The sequence below is a fragment of the Malurus melanocephalus genome, unplaced genomic scaffold (assembly GCF_030028575.1).
Source record: "Malurus melanocephalus ecotype Western Australia unplaced genomic scaffold, MMel_1.1 scaffold_221, whole genome shotgun sequence".
Classification (NCBI taxonomy): domain Eukaryota; kingdom Metazoa; phylum Chordata; class Aves; order Passeriformes; family Maluridae; genus Malurus; species Malurus melanocephalus.
In genome coordinates, this window is record NW_026623453.1 from 382,066 (window position 1) to 399,288 (window position 17,223).

At 39.0% G+C, this 17,223-nt stretch overlaps 1 protein-coding gene across 1 annotated transcript in view; it reads right to left on the minus strand.

Annotated features, from left to right (window-relative positions):
• PEPD (peptidase D) overlaps positions 1-17,223 on the minus strand; it is a 150,905-nt gene that overhangs the window by 48,268 nt on the left and 85,414 nt on the right. Inside the window, exons 10-11 of the mRNA XM_057374271.1 lie at positions 10,646-10,714; positions 4,276-4,353 (exon numbers count right to left, since the gene is read on the minus strand). Coding sequence (XP_057230254.1) covers positions 4,276-4,353; positions 10,646-10,714 — 147 coding nt within the window. The remainder of the gene's footprint in view (positions 1-4,275; positions 4,354-10,645; positions 10,715-17,223) is intronic.

Consider the following 17,223-nt stretch of genomic DNA (forward strand, 5'->3'; position numbering starts at 1 on the left):
AAACTATTATCTTAATCAATGCCTTCTCAAATCAAAACACAATATATACTCCTTAGGTTCACACATCTGATGGTTTCTAGAACAAACAGCAGCAAGGTGAGAGAGGCATCTAGCTCGCCCCAGGCTTCCTCTGCTGCATGTGGCTTTGATGTTCAATGTTCTCCCTTGCCCTCTCTCCCCAGCCATGGTGTGACTCCACACTGCAGCACTGCCAGGGCAGGGGCAGCAGACACAAGGGAGCCAAGGCAATTGGCTTCTACTATTTTTAAGGAAGCTTTCATTTTCCAGATGGCAGATGCTGATTTATTGAGATAACACTTTTCACAGAAGCACACTGGCTCTGACTGAACTTATTCTGGACGCTGTGTCTTAGGGTCAAGCCTAACTTCCAGCCAAAGTCAGAGATCTGTTCAGGGGAGCTGAAACCAGAGTTTCCACCTCCCGCAAGGGCTCTCTAACCATTGAACCAATTTCTTTCTGCAGTGTGAACAAAAGCAAAACAACTCATGAGACACTTGCTCAGATGGATGAGCTACACGGGGGATGCCATTCGATGAGCAGGAGTCCCAGGTGCACGTTTGCTCTTGATTTCTGCATAGAGGAGTCAGATCTCTACTCCTTTAATTTATTTGGGTTATTGTTTTCTTGAGTAGCAGCTTTTCATTTCATTCTACTCCTTGCCAATCTTTGAAAGACCTTTGGTTTTCCAAAATGCTGGAAGCCTATTGTATGCAAGGCAGGAGATTGCAAACTACAACAAGTACTTTTGCTTGTGACCTTCCCTACTACCAAATGCAGTTACAGCCTCAGTACAGAAGCAGAAAGGGTCTTGGAACCCAATTAGTAATGCAATACCTGGAAGGGATGCAGTGAACCTCAGTCCAGGGTTCAATTTCAATCCAAGTGTCAGAGGTTTAAGGTGACAGAAGAAAATCAGTATTTGTGAAAAGCCTGGTCATACATCATCACTGCAAGCTGTGATTTCCAACATTGCAAGTAGAAGATTTTATTTAAAGYTAACACCAAGTAAAAGGGCCAAGTGCCTCCAGTGGTGCCTCAGCCTACCCGTTTATCTGGACGACCTTTCTGACCCTGGAGACCCAGACATCTGCTTAGGAAAAGGGTTTGGTTTAGAGCACAATGATCATAAAATTTAAATGTTCACCACAGAACGCTATAYTACATAAATCATTTTTCCAGAACACTGACTTGGTGCTATTGCAATATTTACTTTTAATATCCATACCAGTTAAATGCCTGTACCTTTTGAATACCTAAACTTCCCTAAAAATATTGCTTTCTTTCACTGTCAATCAGAGTGCTTTGTGTTAGTTRGCTATTTTAACAGACTGAAAAGGATAGCCCTGATTATCAAGATGGTGTGTATTAACAAGAAGTGTCAGAAATTCCCTTGACAGTCTTTGTTTTGCTCTGGGATCTGTACCTATAAAAAGCACGGATTATAATGCAGTATCGGAGATGCAATTCCATACCAGCTGCTTACAAAAGCAATAAACCCACTTGATATAGGTGAATTTWAAAAAATGAGCATCATAAAGCCAGTCTGTTCTAAACCTGCCACAGCTTTTGAAGAAGTCAGAATAACAGCCTTAAAAAATATACAAAAATGCTATAACACAAGTAATTTGGCCTACAATCTTCTTTTGATACAACTAAATCCTCATTACTCTTTTTAAAAGAGCAAACAATGCATGCCCTCAAGCATTTCACAGAAGCAAAGCCTTAGTCTTCCAAATGTATTTTTTCTAATATTCAGGCACTTAGTTGACCTCTTTATGATACTTCCTGTACAGCACTGCTTTGTACATAAAAAACCCAAGCAGCTCATTTCTGCAAAACTCATGAATGTTATTCATATCCACTAAGCAACGTTGAGAAAAAGACATTAAATTCTACTGAATAATTTATTAAAAATCATACCAAGTACCCAATCTCCCAATTCTATTACAAGCAAGTGTATAAAAATAGCTAAATTTATGCCAAAATACTGGCAGAAACAGAAATAATCCTTAAAATAGTCTTACCTCTTTTTTTACTAAAAGTGTTATTTTTCCCTTTATGTTCAGGCCTTCCTAAGTCTATCCAACAGAGGGCTCCCCATAGCTATTAAATAGCTTAATGGAAAGCCATGCAAATAGTAACATACACACACAAATCAGCACGCTGTCTTCTTAATGCCCTGCTCTATATACACATACACCATCTACACCAAAATTAGACATTTGTAAAGCCACACACTAAAACCACTCAGGTAATGCCTGGGCAGAATTTGTATGCTGCTCGTGTATGTTACCTCATGATTTTTTCTTAAACACTATTTTTAACTGTGGGAAATGAGTGTGTTTTTAAATTGTCTTCACAGAAATTAAATCACTTTCACCSTCCCTTGAGGAATGTGCTAAGAAAACGGTGTGGATCAGGGTCTGCTCTGTGAGTATCAGCCAGGCAGTGGCTGGGCAGTGCCTGGAGCACAGCGGGTGCACATGGGCACCTCTTTGCTCACAYCCATCTGCACCTGAGAAACTTCTTCCCACAAAGACCAAGGTGCAACTGGACCATTGCAACAAGAGGTTATTGCAGACTCTGTTAAACCTTGTTCTCTTTGTTGAGGTGCAGCTGMTGCTCAGCAGTTTTGAAATGATGAAGTGATCAATGGTTTCCTGAYATTCAGRTATCTGAGGCTGATAAATCCAAACATATTTTAAAGACCTTGCCAGTACTGCGGGAAATAGGAGTTGACAAACAGCCTTGTATGAGCTCATGTGGTTTAGAAAGGACTGTAGCCATCCACTAAACTGTCCTTGGAGACTACAAGCGAAAGATTCCTACATATACCCTTCACCCTAAGGTCTCCCTCACCATTTGAAGACCTTAGTTTTAAATAGGGRTTTCATAATGCACTGTGGCCTATCTTCTCTCAGCAACAAATGCTGAGGTTTCCTGTTTGGTACACACCGTTTTTAAAAATTTAATTGAATGACACAGCTGATACACTTCTATGTTCATGTGTCCTCCCTCAAAAAATGCTCATAGCCCATTATCTACTCAAACACAACATAATCAGTAATCAAAGCTATTACCCTGCAATAAATTAACGTTAGTATTTGATGGGTTTAGTAAGCTATTAACCACAGATGAAGATAAGACATAATGATTGTACAAGAAGTTTTTAAAAATGTTTTTACAGTACCATAAAGAAATTAACTATCTGTAATTCCCTAAGTTTATTGTGCAGTACCTGCAGATGTGCCTGGAACATTAGCCAGCAAGGAATATTTTTAAACTTCTGAGATTCAATTTGTTTTCCATAATAGGTTTTGAGCTTATCGATGRTAATACTAATTTGCTTTTCTTCATACATTTACATTCCACTGTGAAAATACATACCTACACTGTTTTCGCACAGGCTACAAAGGTAATTCAATACAATTCCTCCACTGAATGTCAGTGATTAACTTMTCCAAAACTAGTTCTGCATTTTTATAAAAAAAGGATTTTTGACCCTTTGGAGGTGAAGTACAAAAGTTATAATCTGATACATTACACATCACACAAATGGGTCTGTCTTTCACAATGTATTTGGTGCTTTCATTCACTCTGCTTTTACCTTCAGTGATACTGCAAAGCATGTGGGCATGTTGTACATGTAGAGAAAACTTCATGGTGTTTRCAGATGTATTATGCATCACTGAACTCTAAATAAATCTTTACAGTGTTTTTTTTTTGGCACAACACAGAACTAGAAGCGCCCTGCCCTAACCTGAACTGAGCCTGATCTCTTCACACATTCCACCGCCTGCTCTCGTGTGGGGTGTGTGTGTGCACGTAGGCATTTTCACATCTAATCCATTCTGCAATGCCATGTGATYCTCTCAAAGGAGCCAACGCTCTTGTGATCCTCCACCCCACCAGCAGAGCTGAGCTTCGGATCTGAGGTTCAAGAGCAAACTCAGATGCTAAATTTTGCAACTGCGCTTGTACTTAGAATACAGCCATTTTTCAAACTAAATTCTACATCCCTCTGGCCCAGAAGTGTTTGAAACAATATCTTTCTCCCTTTCAACTGGAGATTCAGGTGTACAGGACCTTAGGAAGAAACAAGAATAGTTTGCCATGCAAAGTTACCTTCTATTTTAAAGATTTAGGCTTTTTATCATTGTGCAGCCATCCTTTTTCTGAGAGTACATACAATTTCTGTATGGAAACAGCAGTAGCAAAACAAAAATAYCAAACAAACTCTAACCTTTTACTTACCACAAGTCTCCATCTTCAATAGTCTTATCATTTGGGGCTCCAGCATGGCCRTAGTGCAAAACAGATGAGTTCTCCCCACTGGCAGACAAGAAGAAAAATTAGCACAATTAGTGGAACAAGAAACATTAACACACGTATTCAAAAAACATAGGAAGGAACACTAAAAATCAGTGTATTCACATACAAAGCAGTCTGTGAGTGCTGTCCCAATCCCTGCCTCGGTGTGGGCTGCAATACGATCCTATCACACATTCAGCAGAGATGGGCACGGCACAGGAATTCTGCTACTCTGGCTGTAAAACAGGACCTTGCTGCAGAAGGAACTTGGCACGGTTCATATGAATATTTCCCATGTCCGTGACAATGTAAAGGAAAAAACTATGCACAAGTAATTTTTCAATTTAYACCCATTTACTTTTTTTCTTTTTTCTTTTTTTTTAATTACTTATTGATATTTTTTCCTATCTGAGGTTAAGTGGTCTAAGGCATAAAAGAAACTAATTTCCACTGGAGTAAAATCTGATGTCTGAAATGCTCTAGGAATTACTGGGACTGGAGAAATTGAGCAGTCTGAGGAAACAGGTCCAGTTCCCCTCTGGCAAGGCTACAGGTGCTCTCTGCTGGAGGGGATGCACTGCTTGGGGAACATTCACAGCTTACAATGTCAGCAACCAGAACAAATATGAAAAACGTCACTCTCTTCTTACATGTTATTGAAAAACCACATTACAAAGAAAAGGTTTTTATTCCTGGAAATCTTTCAGAGTAAACTGCTGATTCACAACAATAAAACAGCTCCCGAGAAGCATGGTCCCTTGTTCTGTTGCTCTGAAGCTCCATGATCCACTAGGTGACCTACATTTGGCCTTGGCATCCTCTCTTGCCTACTGATATTCCTCTGGGTCTATAAAAGCCAGTTAAAAGGCTGATAAAGATCTCAAGCTGTACCTATTTTCCTTTTACTGTTCTCCTCAGATAGATGCTCTCACTTTTTCTCTTCAAAAACCTGGAAGAATTATATCACTTCCAAAAATAAACGTGCTGAGACAGGGTTAGTGCAGCTTCTCTCTGACCCCTCCAGCTCACTTGCCAGTCTGTACCCAGTTTTCATCAAAACCTTTCATTGGTCACTCTGCTCAAGTTTGATTCTTTCAAGCTGTGATGCTGGAACAACCTCATGTCTTATGACAGGAATCTGAGACTCAATTTCAATGAATCTTTTGTTGTATCTGGAGTAAATGTGACATTTGACATACTTCTCMTATTAGACTTCTGATGTGTGCAATTACAGAAACAGTGAACATGTCCTGTATCCAAAAAGAGATTACCTTCAAGATACATTAAGTACTTGTGATATTGGATATTTAACAGATCATCAGTCATTCAGATAGAGTAATTTGATAAACTGATTATGGAGTAGAAAGCAGTAATCTTCTGCAGGTTCTCAATCTAAATGACTGGATTGTGTCCCTGTAAGTATTTAAAAAGACATGTAGATGTGGCACTTGGGTTTAGCAGGGCACTTGGCAGTGCTGGGTTAGTGGATGGACTTGATGATCTTAGAGGGCTTTTAAAACCTCAATAATTCTACATGGATATTTTGAAAACAGTATTTATTGTTAAGTACCTTTTAACATATAAGAATCACTATGTAATAAGACAATGAAGGGTGATATTTCAGATTCATGGGGATAATTTTCTGATACCAATGTACTTCATAACATTATACACACTCCAAATGGAAAAATTAGRAAAGTATGAAGTTGTTAAATCAAGAATTAAAAAGCCCCACAGAACTAAGGCTGCAACAAAGTCATTTTATGATGTTGGTCAAACTGCTTAAGCAGTTTTACAACTTTTTCCTTGCTGGATGCTGGACTTGAAAATCTCTGTTGCTGTGCAGATGGCTAAAAACAGACCCAAACAGCCTGTATACAAGATGAAGACAGAAATCAGCTTCTTTCTGAGATGTCCTGTCTCCTGGGCACTRCTGGAATATTTTCCACTCCAGGACACTTTCAAAATTAGTTTGCTCTATCTGAAGAAAAAAATCTATACTAGGGCAATGGAGTGCAATCAAAAGAAAAGGCCATGTGTGCAGGCACTGTGGGAACTGTGCTCCCAGCCTGAGCTCTCMTGTCAGGTGACAGAGTGCAGAGTGCTCCCACCCCTAAACTGAGCTACCTGCACGGGGAGGGGAGGTGGCATCATTCCTGACTTGGGGACTGTTTCCCAGGTGCAGGGCTAAGATTTTGGGTGGATAGCACATGGAAGCAACTGGAATGACTTTGCATGACATTGTTCACTGTTTAAGGAAAAACACAAAAAATAATAAAAACCACCAACAGCTGGCATGGACACACATATTCCACAGCAGTTTGTCAGGATTTTAGCTGCAGATACTATTCCTTATCTCCCCCCAAAAATARGAGAAGCAAACAGCACATGCTTACATTTATGATGAATTTTTAAAAACTCATAATGAACCTTAAAGGCATGCCTCCATGTTTTATATATTTGCAGATAGCTTGCTTACTTATTAGGATATGCTGGCACTCTCAGGGTCATAYACCACACCAGTGCATAAGTAAGTCAACTCAAATTTGACAACTGCACAAATGCTTTCAACGAAACACATTGCAAATACAAAGATGAGAGATTTCTTTTGCACATTTTAATGTAAAGGTTTTAGTTTACRAAATATTTCTGTTAGGCTCAGCACCAGCTGTGATGGGAGCTGCATGAAAGACCTGTTTTTCAGCACTGAGTGAAGAGTGAAGCAGTCACAATCTTGGCATTGGAGGCTCCTGATCTGTCACACACATCTTGGCTGTCGTGCACACAGGACCACGGCACAGGGAGCACAGTTGGTGCTAAGACCAGATCTGCACACCAGACCCATTTCAGGGGTTTTGGCTGTTAGGATTTACTGGGATGAGAGGGTCTGCTCTCTTGGCACTGGCTCTGGGCAGATTCCCTGGGCTCAACACCCAAYAGCAACCACAGCAGAGCAGACCTGCTCCAGAAAGCTCTCCCAACTATCTYTCACCCAAAACAAATACAGCGTGTGCACTGCAGGACTGGTCCCTGGCCCTGAGCAGGCCCTGCAGCTGAGCATGAGTGGGAGAGCTTGATTCAGAAATGCACTACTGACCCGAATTAAAACAGTAATATGGAAACTTCCAGTGGGTTCCTGCTGAGAGGTCAATGTCCAATCTCCCTCACAGGATGCATCTTTATCACTGTCCTGAGAYGAAGGCAGGAAGATGCTTCAGGAGCAGTGCTACAGAAATGATGTGTACCCATAAGGCAAATGCAACAGTTAGCCAGAAACTGTTCACGCTGACTCAGTTAGACTTTCAAGGTGGCTTTAAAACAATTGAAACAAAACCGCCAGCCACTGGCAATGTAAATGAGCCTTCATGTAGAAGATACTTCTTTCTTTTTACTTCTTTGCCTCTTCTTGCCAAGAGGCAACAGTTGCAAGGTCTGGCATTAGAGTGCCAAGTCGTAGGGGTTTCAGATGAAGTGCTGCAGGGAGGTGAGGATCACTGGCAGCTCTGCTGCCTTTTTTTTGGTCAGCACCTCTGAAAATCACCACATGAGGGGATGCCAATGCTTACCTTCAGGCAGCCAACTTGAAAAATCCCCCAAGAGGCTTCTGTGGATTGATTTTAATTCCTTTAATAACTCGCCTCTAACTGGTGTCAAACACATATTTGTCACAGAAAGAACTGCACAAAGCAGCAGAAGAGTTTCAAATTAGCACCACTGAGAATGCAAACTGCAGGAAGAGATTCTGATATCTAGCAAAGGAAAACAATCCCCCWAGATGCATTTTAGATCAGAAAGCACCCTGAAAACCAATCATTAGAAGAAAGAGAAGGAATTTCAGCMATGTTTTAAGAATAGGACCATGCTGAACATCAAGCACAACAAAAAGTGTAGCTATTAGCTCTACATTAAGAACATCTACAGGAAAACCAAAAGACCATTAACTGAAACTGAGACCTACTTCTATCATGACTTAAATCATCAYAGAATCAAAGAAGAAGAAAGCATTAACCCTTCTTGCCACTTTTTCATCTAAGGCATGCAATCTTAAACAAGTTGTACTGAAGTGAAAGAAAGAAAACCAGATTAAATAAGTATCCTAATCTTACCCAAAAAGCTTCACTTATGACTAATCTCAATAGATACTACCCTGTCACACTAATCAATTTGTGTTATTATTCTCATAATAACAGTGAATACATTAAGCATATTCATTTAGCATCTCCTCAAGAGTATGACACTAGACAGGGACAGCAATAAATAAATGCATCTATCACATGACAAGTGATTTATTTCTGTACTGAAATATCGTATTGATTAGTCTTGATTTCCAGCTTATTCAGCATCTTTTAACAAATTTGAATAAWGAACTTGTCTTTTATTTAGAAGGATTATTCAATTCTACAGAAACTATTATCTGGCCTGTAATCTAAAAACGAAAGATCCTGTCAAAATATGCCCATTTCAAGCATACAGGAAAATACAAAATTCAGCATGAATAGAATAAAACACTCAAAAATCCTAATGGCAAAAGCTATTTTTGGTTGTAAATGCAGTTAAGTTAAATATTTACAACCCATTACATTTTCACAGTAATTTAAATGTGTATTATTTTTGCCATTATGCTGTTAATTGAATTAAYTCATTTATTAGGAGCTAGTTTAAAACTGTTAATATTATTCATTCTTCATCACTCATAGTCAGAACACAAATCAGAATACAAGTCAGAATACAAAGATCTTTGTCTGTAAATTGCTACCTCATGTAATTTTTTTTTAAAATAAAAATTCTGCACTTTTAATTCTAGTGGYAGGACAAAATGCCTAACGACAACAGTGAGTCACAGTGCTGTTTGGATCTTGCATTGCAAGGAGAGCCCTTCTCTGTTTTAAATTCTCCAGGAGTTCAGAGGTCAGAGATCCGGCCTTGATCCACTCCTGATACACTGCATTTCCTCCCTTTATCTGCATTTCCTCCCTGTATCTGCTGTGTGCTGCTTTTGTTGGCAGTGCTGTGCCCACGCCCTGCAAAGCTGGACAGGACACTCAGGGTGCTCCTGTCAGCACCCACTTCTGAGCTGCTCTTTCCTCCTCCTGGGCTCCCCGAGTCGTGTAATGCAGATCCTGGATTTTTTAGTCCTGTGGAGAGTGTGGATGTTCCCAGGGGTTGCAAGGACCCATTTCACAAACACACAGTAAATATTTCTACAGCTTTAGCAAAGTGATGTGATCACTGGCACCCAAACCAGATCCTGCAGCACAGGTACTGATCCAGTTTAAGTGAATGTGGAGTCTGCACAGCTGTGAAAAATCATACCATCACCATTTGTGACAAAAGCTTAGAGATGGAGTCTCATTTCAAAGGGATGTTAATTCTCAAGTTATACAACAGTACTTAAACCAGGAAACTTTTCAGACAATTTAGATATACAATTTGCCATAAAAATGCTCATGCTCCTGCTGCAATTTTGCATACAAAAATGGAAAATTCCATTTATAAATAAGCAATTGAGCAAACATCAAAATAAATGAACATGCTAATTGTTCTTATTACCTTCAAAGCAATATAGTATTATTATCATTAATTGAAAGCTATCTTTTGTAGGTGTATGCGACTTCAGTGGAAGGCAAATGTTTTTAAGTAGCAGCAGAACAAGCAGAACATACATACCAACATATATGCCTCATCTCTCATACATCTCTGGTTAGATTAATTCCCTAAGTAAGATTAATCTCTGAACAAAACACAAAGCTGTTCTTCAGCATGTTATCCCACACTGTTCTCTCACGCATTTCTACAACTGCAGGGAGAACTTTTTACTACTTTATCAAATACAGTAACCTTCAACACTATCTGTTCAGCAAGAAACAGAGAGAGCAAAAAATTCCAAATTCCAAAGAAATTAGTTTAATCACATCCCAATCATTGAGATAAAGAATTTTGAGGATGATACAAAATACCTAAGATGTATTTCAAAAAAAGTGGTTTTGAGCAACAGAGAATAGCTTTAAAGCCCTTCTCCATTATGCTATTTGATAAAAACATCAATTGCAGCATGGGGGTGAGCATGAACATGATCTTGGCAGCAGCAGCAGCAGCCATTGGGAAACCTCTGGAGTGCAGCAGAATCTATCACCAAGTTATTTCTTTAAGAAACAGGTAGCCACCTCTCTTGTCTTTTCCAGTGAAAACAGGTCAGAACTCACTCTGGTAGCATTTGCAAACACATSACATGCCTAAAAGGACCAATTTTACAAATATCTAGTGGGAAACTGCCCATAAAGATGACAGAGTTCAGTGTGAATCATCCTCTTACCTGCCRCAGATGCAAGTGTAGGAGGTGTGGCGCATTCCACCTCGAGTGTAGCARTAGTGCTGGAACAGGCTGCAAAGAAAGAAAAGTGGAAATTAATGATTTATGCAAAATCACCACAAGACAGGGAGAAAAACAGATCCTGCTTGAGTACAGCTGTGTTAATGTAAATCCCCAGCTGCCCAACAAGGCTCTCTGCCCATTTCTGCTCAATTGAACACTCCAGTTGCCCCACATCCACAACTCAGCAGAGCCACATGCAATTTCCACAAAGTTGTTAAGCAGCTCTGCAGCAGAGGGGCTCAAGTGCAGCTTGGTGACCTCAAATGGCAATTCCTTTCCTTACAGCTSAACTCTTGGCAAAAGGGAGCTCATCTGACCACAGAACAAACAGGATGGTAATGGCTAAAGTGCTGATACTGGTGAAGCTGGCCAAACTCTCCGAAGTGGAATTAAGGAAACCACWGCATTGCTGCATTTTGGGTACATAATCACATCCATGATCCTTCTTTTCAATCGTGCTGCCTTCAGGCTATGCCRTGTAGTTTCAGGAAAGTGAAGTCCAACCAGCCCCTAATGGGGGAAGGAGCTTGCCAGACAAGTCAAAGCTCTCCAAAATAATTTCAGCAGAAGCCCTCTCATTTTTACCACCTTACAGACACCTTCTGTAAAAGCTGAATTAAACATCCCTAAAGTCTGATTTACATCTGATTATTTTGTTCACCCTCCTCTCCAAGAAAGCCAACAGAGCTGTCCCATTACAGGAAACAAAGCACTTTCTGCATCAGTACAGGCTGGAATGGAGGTCTCATGTCTTCTTGTCTGTAGGACAGACATAGAGAAAACATAAAACCACTCAATTTCAGTTTGTCATTCCAAAATACCTCTATAACCTTCCCCTGTCCAAACACGGAAAAAACAATTAACACAACTCAATCCCAAGAGCAAGAAGATAATGTAGCACCACGAGGCTGAGTCGCCTGCAGCCTGTAAGGGACAGCACAATGCAGCATTGTTTACTTCTGTGTGTGCCAGGGACAGGAAAGGGAAGGGAAAGCAGCCTGCACTCTCCTACAGAGCTCCTCTTGTGCTGCCATCATGCTGGAGGAGCTGTTTGGCCTTGAAAAGCATTAGTGTTTTCATCTCCACTGCCCAAGTCCCCTTCACACGAGGGCAGATGTGCCCAAAGCACAATTAATAYAGGATTAGGTGCTTTACGAGCTAAGCACATATCAGGGATCCTTTTATTCTTTTTGAAATATGCTCTAGTTACAATCCAATTCCCTGTAATACTCAAAAAATTCCAAAACCTCATTTCTTGTGATACTGAAATAATTTCATTAACATAGGTGCTATTCAAAGAATAGAGATGTTGTGATTTTGTATTTCTTCAGCAGCAAGCCACAGAATTCAGAATGCAAAGGATATTAAAGACATGACACACTTGTAAATCTGAACTGGATTTTAAAACTACACAAAATGACARTATTTAAAGAGAAACAAATGAAAACATATAAATTAATGACATATGGAAAAAGAAAAGCCTCCATTTAGAGACTTAGTAGGGATGCCCTGTTTACAAGATAGATCTCTTTTCTGCTCAGAATGCTGTGGTGGTTTACAAGGCARAAAACACTAAGTTTGTTTTGGCCCATAAATGAATAATGGCAATGAGTAGGTCAAATGACAGAGATGCGAAGGAAAAACTCTGACACTGAGAGAGCACAACAAAGATACCACTAAATTGAGCTCATAAAATTTATCACCTAAACTGTCATTGGTTCTGATACAGACATTTTTTCACTGAAATGGACATTTCACAGGGAAACATTTGCTTGCAGGCAAGGTTTATTCTGCAAGACATGACACTACACAGGCACTATGCACAACAATTACACTGTTATACAATGTATACTTAGATTTTAAGAAGCAACTTCTGGTGTATTTGACAGACCCCTCACCTTAAATGATGGAGTAAACTATGTCCTCTAGACAAGACAGCAACTTTCAGTAACCTTATAACAAGGTTTAAAAATGAAATGTAAAAATGAAATCATGAAGGTTGTAAACATCTTTCCATCATCGGTGATACAGGACAGCAGGGTTTATTTTTCCATATGACAACTTATCACATATTCATGTTTGCAATTAATGAAACTATGCAGCCAGTAATAGTATTCACCTCTTACAGTACTCCCCGATTAGCAGTAAAAAGCAACAAATAAATTAAGACATGCTTTGTGGAACCCAGCTGTTGCTGGAACTTTGTTTCTGTTTTCATCAAGCATCATGGACTTCCTTTGAAGACTAAGAAGGAACTGGTTATTTATGTGACTGAGTTGATGATGTACAACTTTAGCAGATGATGAGTTTCCTACTAATAAAACTACTCACATCACTTTTTTGAATTTACTTTTTGCAGCGTATGACTTCATGCAGTTGGAAAMAAAATCCAACATTTCCATCCAACATCCTTGTATAACATTACATAACATGGCATAGGTAAGTGAAGGACATGAATATGCCTTACATGACAAAGGCTGGCTTTTCAAAGCTGGAAAGTGCATATATAGAATTAGAGAAGGTGACAGCACTCTGTAGGTAAAGTCCTGGTTCCACTGAAATTAATGCAGATTCTGCCACTAGACTTCATCACACCAAGATTTCACTGTCTACACTCTCTAAGAATCTTTATCCATATGAGCAGCATGAAAGTATGAAGTTTGAAATAGTTGGATGAAGTATAATTTATTCTGGCCTCTGCAAATATTGAAAATACTGCATCCTGAACTTTGCCTGGTCTTTTTGRTTGGACAATATGTGTGTGTTCAGTTAGTTTTAAGTTGGTGCTGGATGCTTTGCCCTGAGCTTTTAACACAACCAACACAGGTACAGAAATTAAGCAGTTCTTTCTCTTCTCCTTCTTGCATGGGTTTCAAAGCCTCTTGTCGTTTCTTGTGCACTGTTTTTCCAGAGGGTGTGTGTATTACCTGCCATGCATGCATAGACTCAGTGGTGTACACAGATTAACCACTGGTGTATTGGCTTGTCACATGTTGTCACTTGTCACCCGTTAAATGCAGACAATTTTGCTAGAGCTGGCATGGGTCGTGCATTGCTTTGGACACAACTTGTTTGTTGCTGCTGCTATGTAGAGGTACATCCTGGGTTTGGTGTAGTTTTTTTTCTGCCAAAACCATCACTTTCTTTGACTGACAGTATGTGGAGAATTAAGGTAGTTTTAAAAAACTCACTGAYGATGTTTTTTCCATCAAGTTAAAAAAAGACAAGTATTAGCCACCATCAACTCAAGTAAACCTAACATGAGTGCACTTCCCCTCCTTGCAAATTTTCTGAGGCACAAGATAATGTTATCCCCRTTGTTCTGCTGAGTCTCAACTGCTTCACTGACTGTGCTGACTTGAGAGAAGAAAACGCCCCTTTCAGAAATAATGGGTTCTTCACTATCAGACTTGCTGTACTTCAGATCCTATGGAGTACTGCATACATCCAGACAAATCTCCAGAAGGCCTGAAGAGCCTCAACTTCACAACAGCCAAAAAAGCCATTGCAGGAAAACCTTCTACAAACAGTCTTTCTGACAAATTATCAAAACCACTCTGACAATGATGTTTGTATTTTATGGTCATCTTTCGTCCAGTTTCTACTACTATCTAACGCACATTGACAATTACAAACAAGTGCGTGCTATGAATGGAAATTGCATCAAATAAGGTAGTTTAGTATCAACAGTTTTCCTAATTTAAGTGAATTTACAGAATAAAGACACTTAAAGTAGGAGGAACAGAACTCTATTGATTGCACTGCTTTGCTTATTTTTGCTTATTTTCAGGTTTTCTGCATCACCAGAATACAACATATCCATACACACTCAGCAGTGTCATTTTTAAAGAAGTACACAAATAATCTCTAATTTTAATTCTTATCACCAGCTCTTCTTGAGTTATAAGAAATATTTATAAGAAAAAACACATTTGCATTTCACAGCTATTCACTCCTGAAAGCAACACACTTCTAGACCAAAAAAGTAGAAATTTTAAATAAAAATGCCATTGAGCATTTGGGTCTCTATCTTACAAAACCAGTAAGAAATGCAATTACAAAAAGAGTAATAAATACGGAGAAAAGAGAGATACAGAAGGAACTAAAAGCCGCAAGAATATCTGAGCAATGTCTGACCAAATAAACTTTGAAACCTCGACAAATTTCTATAACGCTGCCCAACAAATTCCTCAGTGGCATCTTCTGATGGTCCCACATCCTCAGGAACTGCAACAAAGTGCTGCAGAATAAGACAYGCACATCACTTTCAACTGGAGGAACAATTACTCATCCCAAGGTTTGATGAAAGGGGGCGAAAAACATTGAATAATCCTGCTCATTATTCCCAGATAGATGCATCAAGAACAGCTCTGGGCACTGGCAGTTCAAGAACTAGTTTTTTAGGCTGTGTATCAAAGTGATCTGCTGTCAACTCGCCCTTGAAGCATACAAGTACAGAAGAGTCCAGAAGACTTGTAGGTCAGTATCTCATTATGGTGTTTATATTGAAAATAYATATTTGAGAAAGTTGCCTCCCAATAAAAAGAAACCTTTAAACACTTCAAAAATAGTATTCTTTGAATACAGCCCTTGAGAGTTGCCTTGAAATGCAAGCAAGTAGGTTTGAACTATAAAYGAAACCACAGTAACTTAATGGAGTTCTGGACAGAACTTGGAGGATTTTTGGTAGARTTCTTTCTTTTTTCTCAAATTACTACAACTGGAAGATGTAGGTGAATATCTATTAGTTATCTGTGCACTGAATTACTTTTGAATTACAACTAGTACGTGCCCTTATGCTTTTGTATGATGYAAATATGAAGTGTAGCCATGAGACAGGCCAAAATCCACAGCTTTTTGAAAGGATTAACAGAAGGCCCAATATTCCAAAGCTGATGATCTCTCTCTTTATACCAGGACTGAAAGACATTATTTTGATCATTTAGACACATAAAAATCTCCACATAAGAAAGCTATAAAGGCCAAACCCCACAAAATTGTTGAGCCGCAGTAAATATAATTTGTCCATAATGCCTAAAGCATTTATACTTAAAATAGGCTGAAAGAAACATGCTCAGAGCAAAGAAGAGGTGYCAGTAACACCCCACCAGTGAATACRGGAGCAAGGTGACTAGTGCTTCCTTTAATCCCGCACAGKGAGGTTCTTGAAAACAGAGCATTTTTCTTTGTTACCCTACTTACTTTGCTAATGTAATTTATTTTCCATGGGCAACTAGATGCTTAAAGGCTTAGCCTATCTAATCCTATTTTCATTTAGTTCACAACGGCACACTGCAGTATTGCAAAACATATCTGAAGTTGTTTTAATACAAAAACACAAAAAAGTCAGTTCATTGCAAAAGGGTAAAATAGAGTGGAGGAGGAAGGATAAGCCAGTTTACTATTAATAAACAAAGGATGGATCATAAACTTGCAGCAGAACAAGAAAAAAATGTACCATGAACAGATGAGCAGAGTTATTCTACATCTTAGAGACAATATACTTTATGATTTATGCCGGGAAATTGTTTAGAACAAAACTTACACATCCATGAACAACAGGAAACAAACCCACTTCCATGCACTGACTTCTTAAACTAACTGGTTACACCACTTCTAATGAAAGCTTTAGATTCAAACCCCTGTGGGCTTATTTTGCTGCTGCTAAACCAGAGATACTGAAAGGAGCTACACTTTGAAGCATCTCTATTTACAATTGTCCTAATTTGTATCATGCACAGGCAGGAATAATGTGTGATTTTATTTTAAATGTCGATCCTTCTGAATTCTAACATCTAGATTTTGTTCTCATTTTTGCTGTGTTTTCTTTAACTAAATCATTTTTCTTTATGCGCAGCAAACTCTACATAATAATAGAACCTCAGAAGAGACCAGTGTTCTTTGAGTTCAGCAGGGATTATAAGACTCATAACATTGGCAATCACACAGGACACTGGCAGCATATTAATGTAAATACAGTAAGAACATTTATGAAGTAAGGAAGAGCARTGTAGAAGCAGCACAGAAGTAAATGGGCTTACCTCTGTAATACATAATTCATATTGGGATTTCTAAATATGCTACTTCTCTGTACTAAAATGGATCACAAGACAGAGCTCAGGGCAAGAACAGAGAGTAAKATTACCCTAAAACGCAGATATATTTTAAGATACTAAACAATACAGATCAGAAGGAATACCATTCCTTCAGGAAGCATCAAGGTAAAGCCATTAATACTATGTGGAAACCAGAGACACAAAAAACAGAAAGTCCATAAATAATATAAAACTTGGCACTGTCACATATGTCATATATGATTTGCAATGATTGAAGGTAATTGATAATATCAGTTCAAGAACAGAAACTTTAGGTGAGGGGTAATTAGCATTTTAATTGCATAATTGGGTATTATAAATTACATGTCTTATGTAAAGAATAACTGAAGAGCTTATATGACATGAGCTGATGTCATGGTTTAGAATGCTGGCCGAAAGCCAGGCACCCACAACACCTGCTCA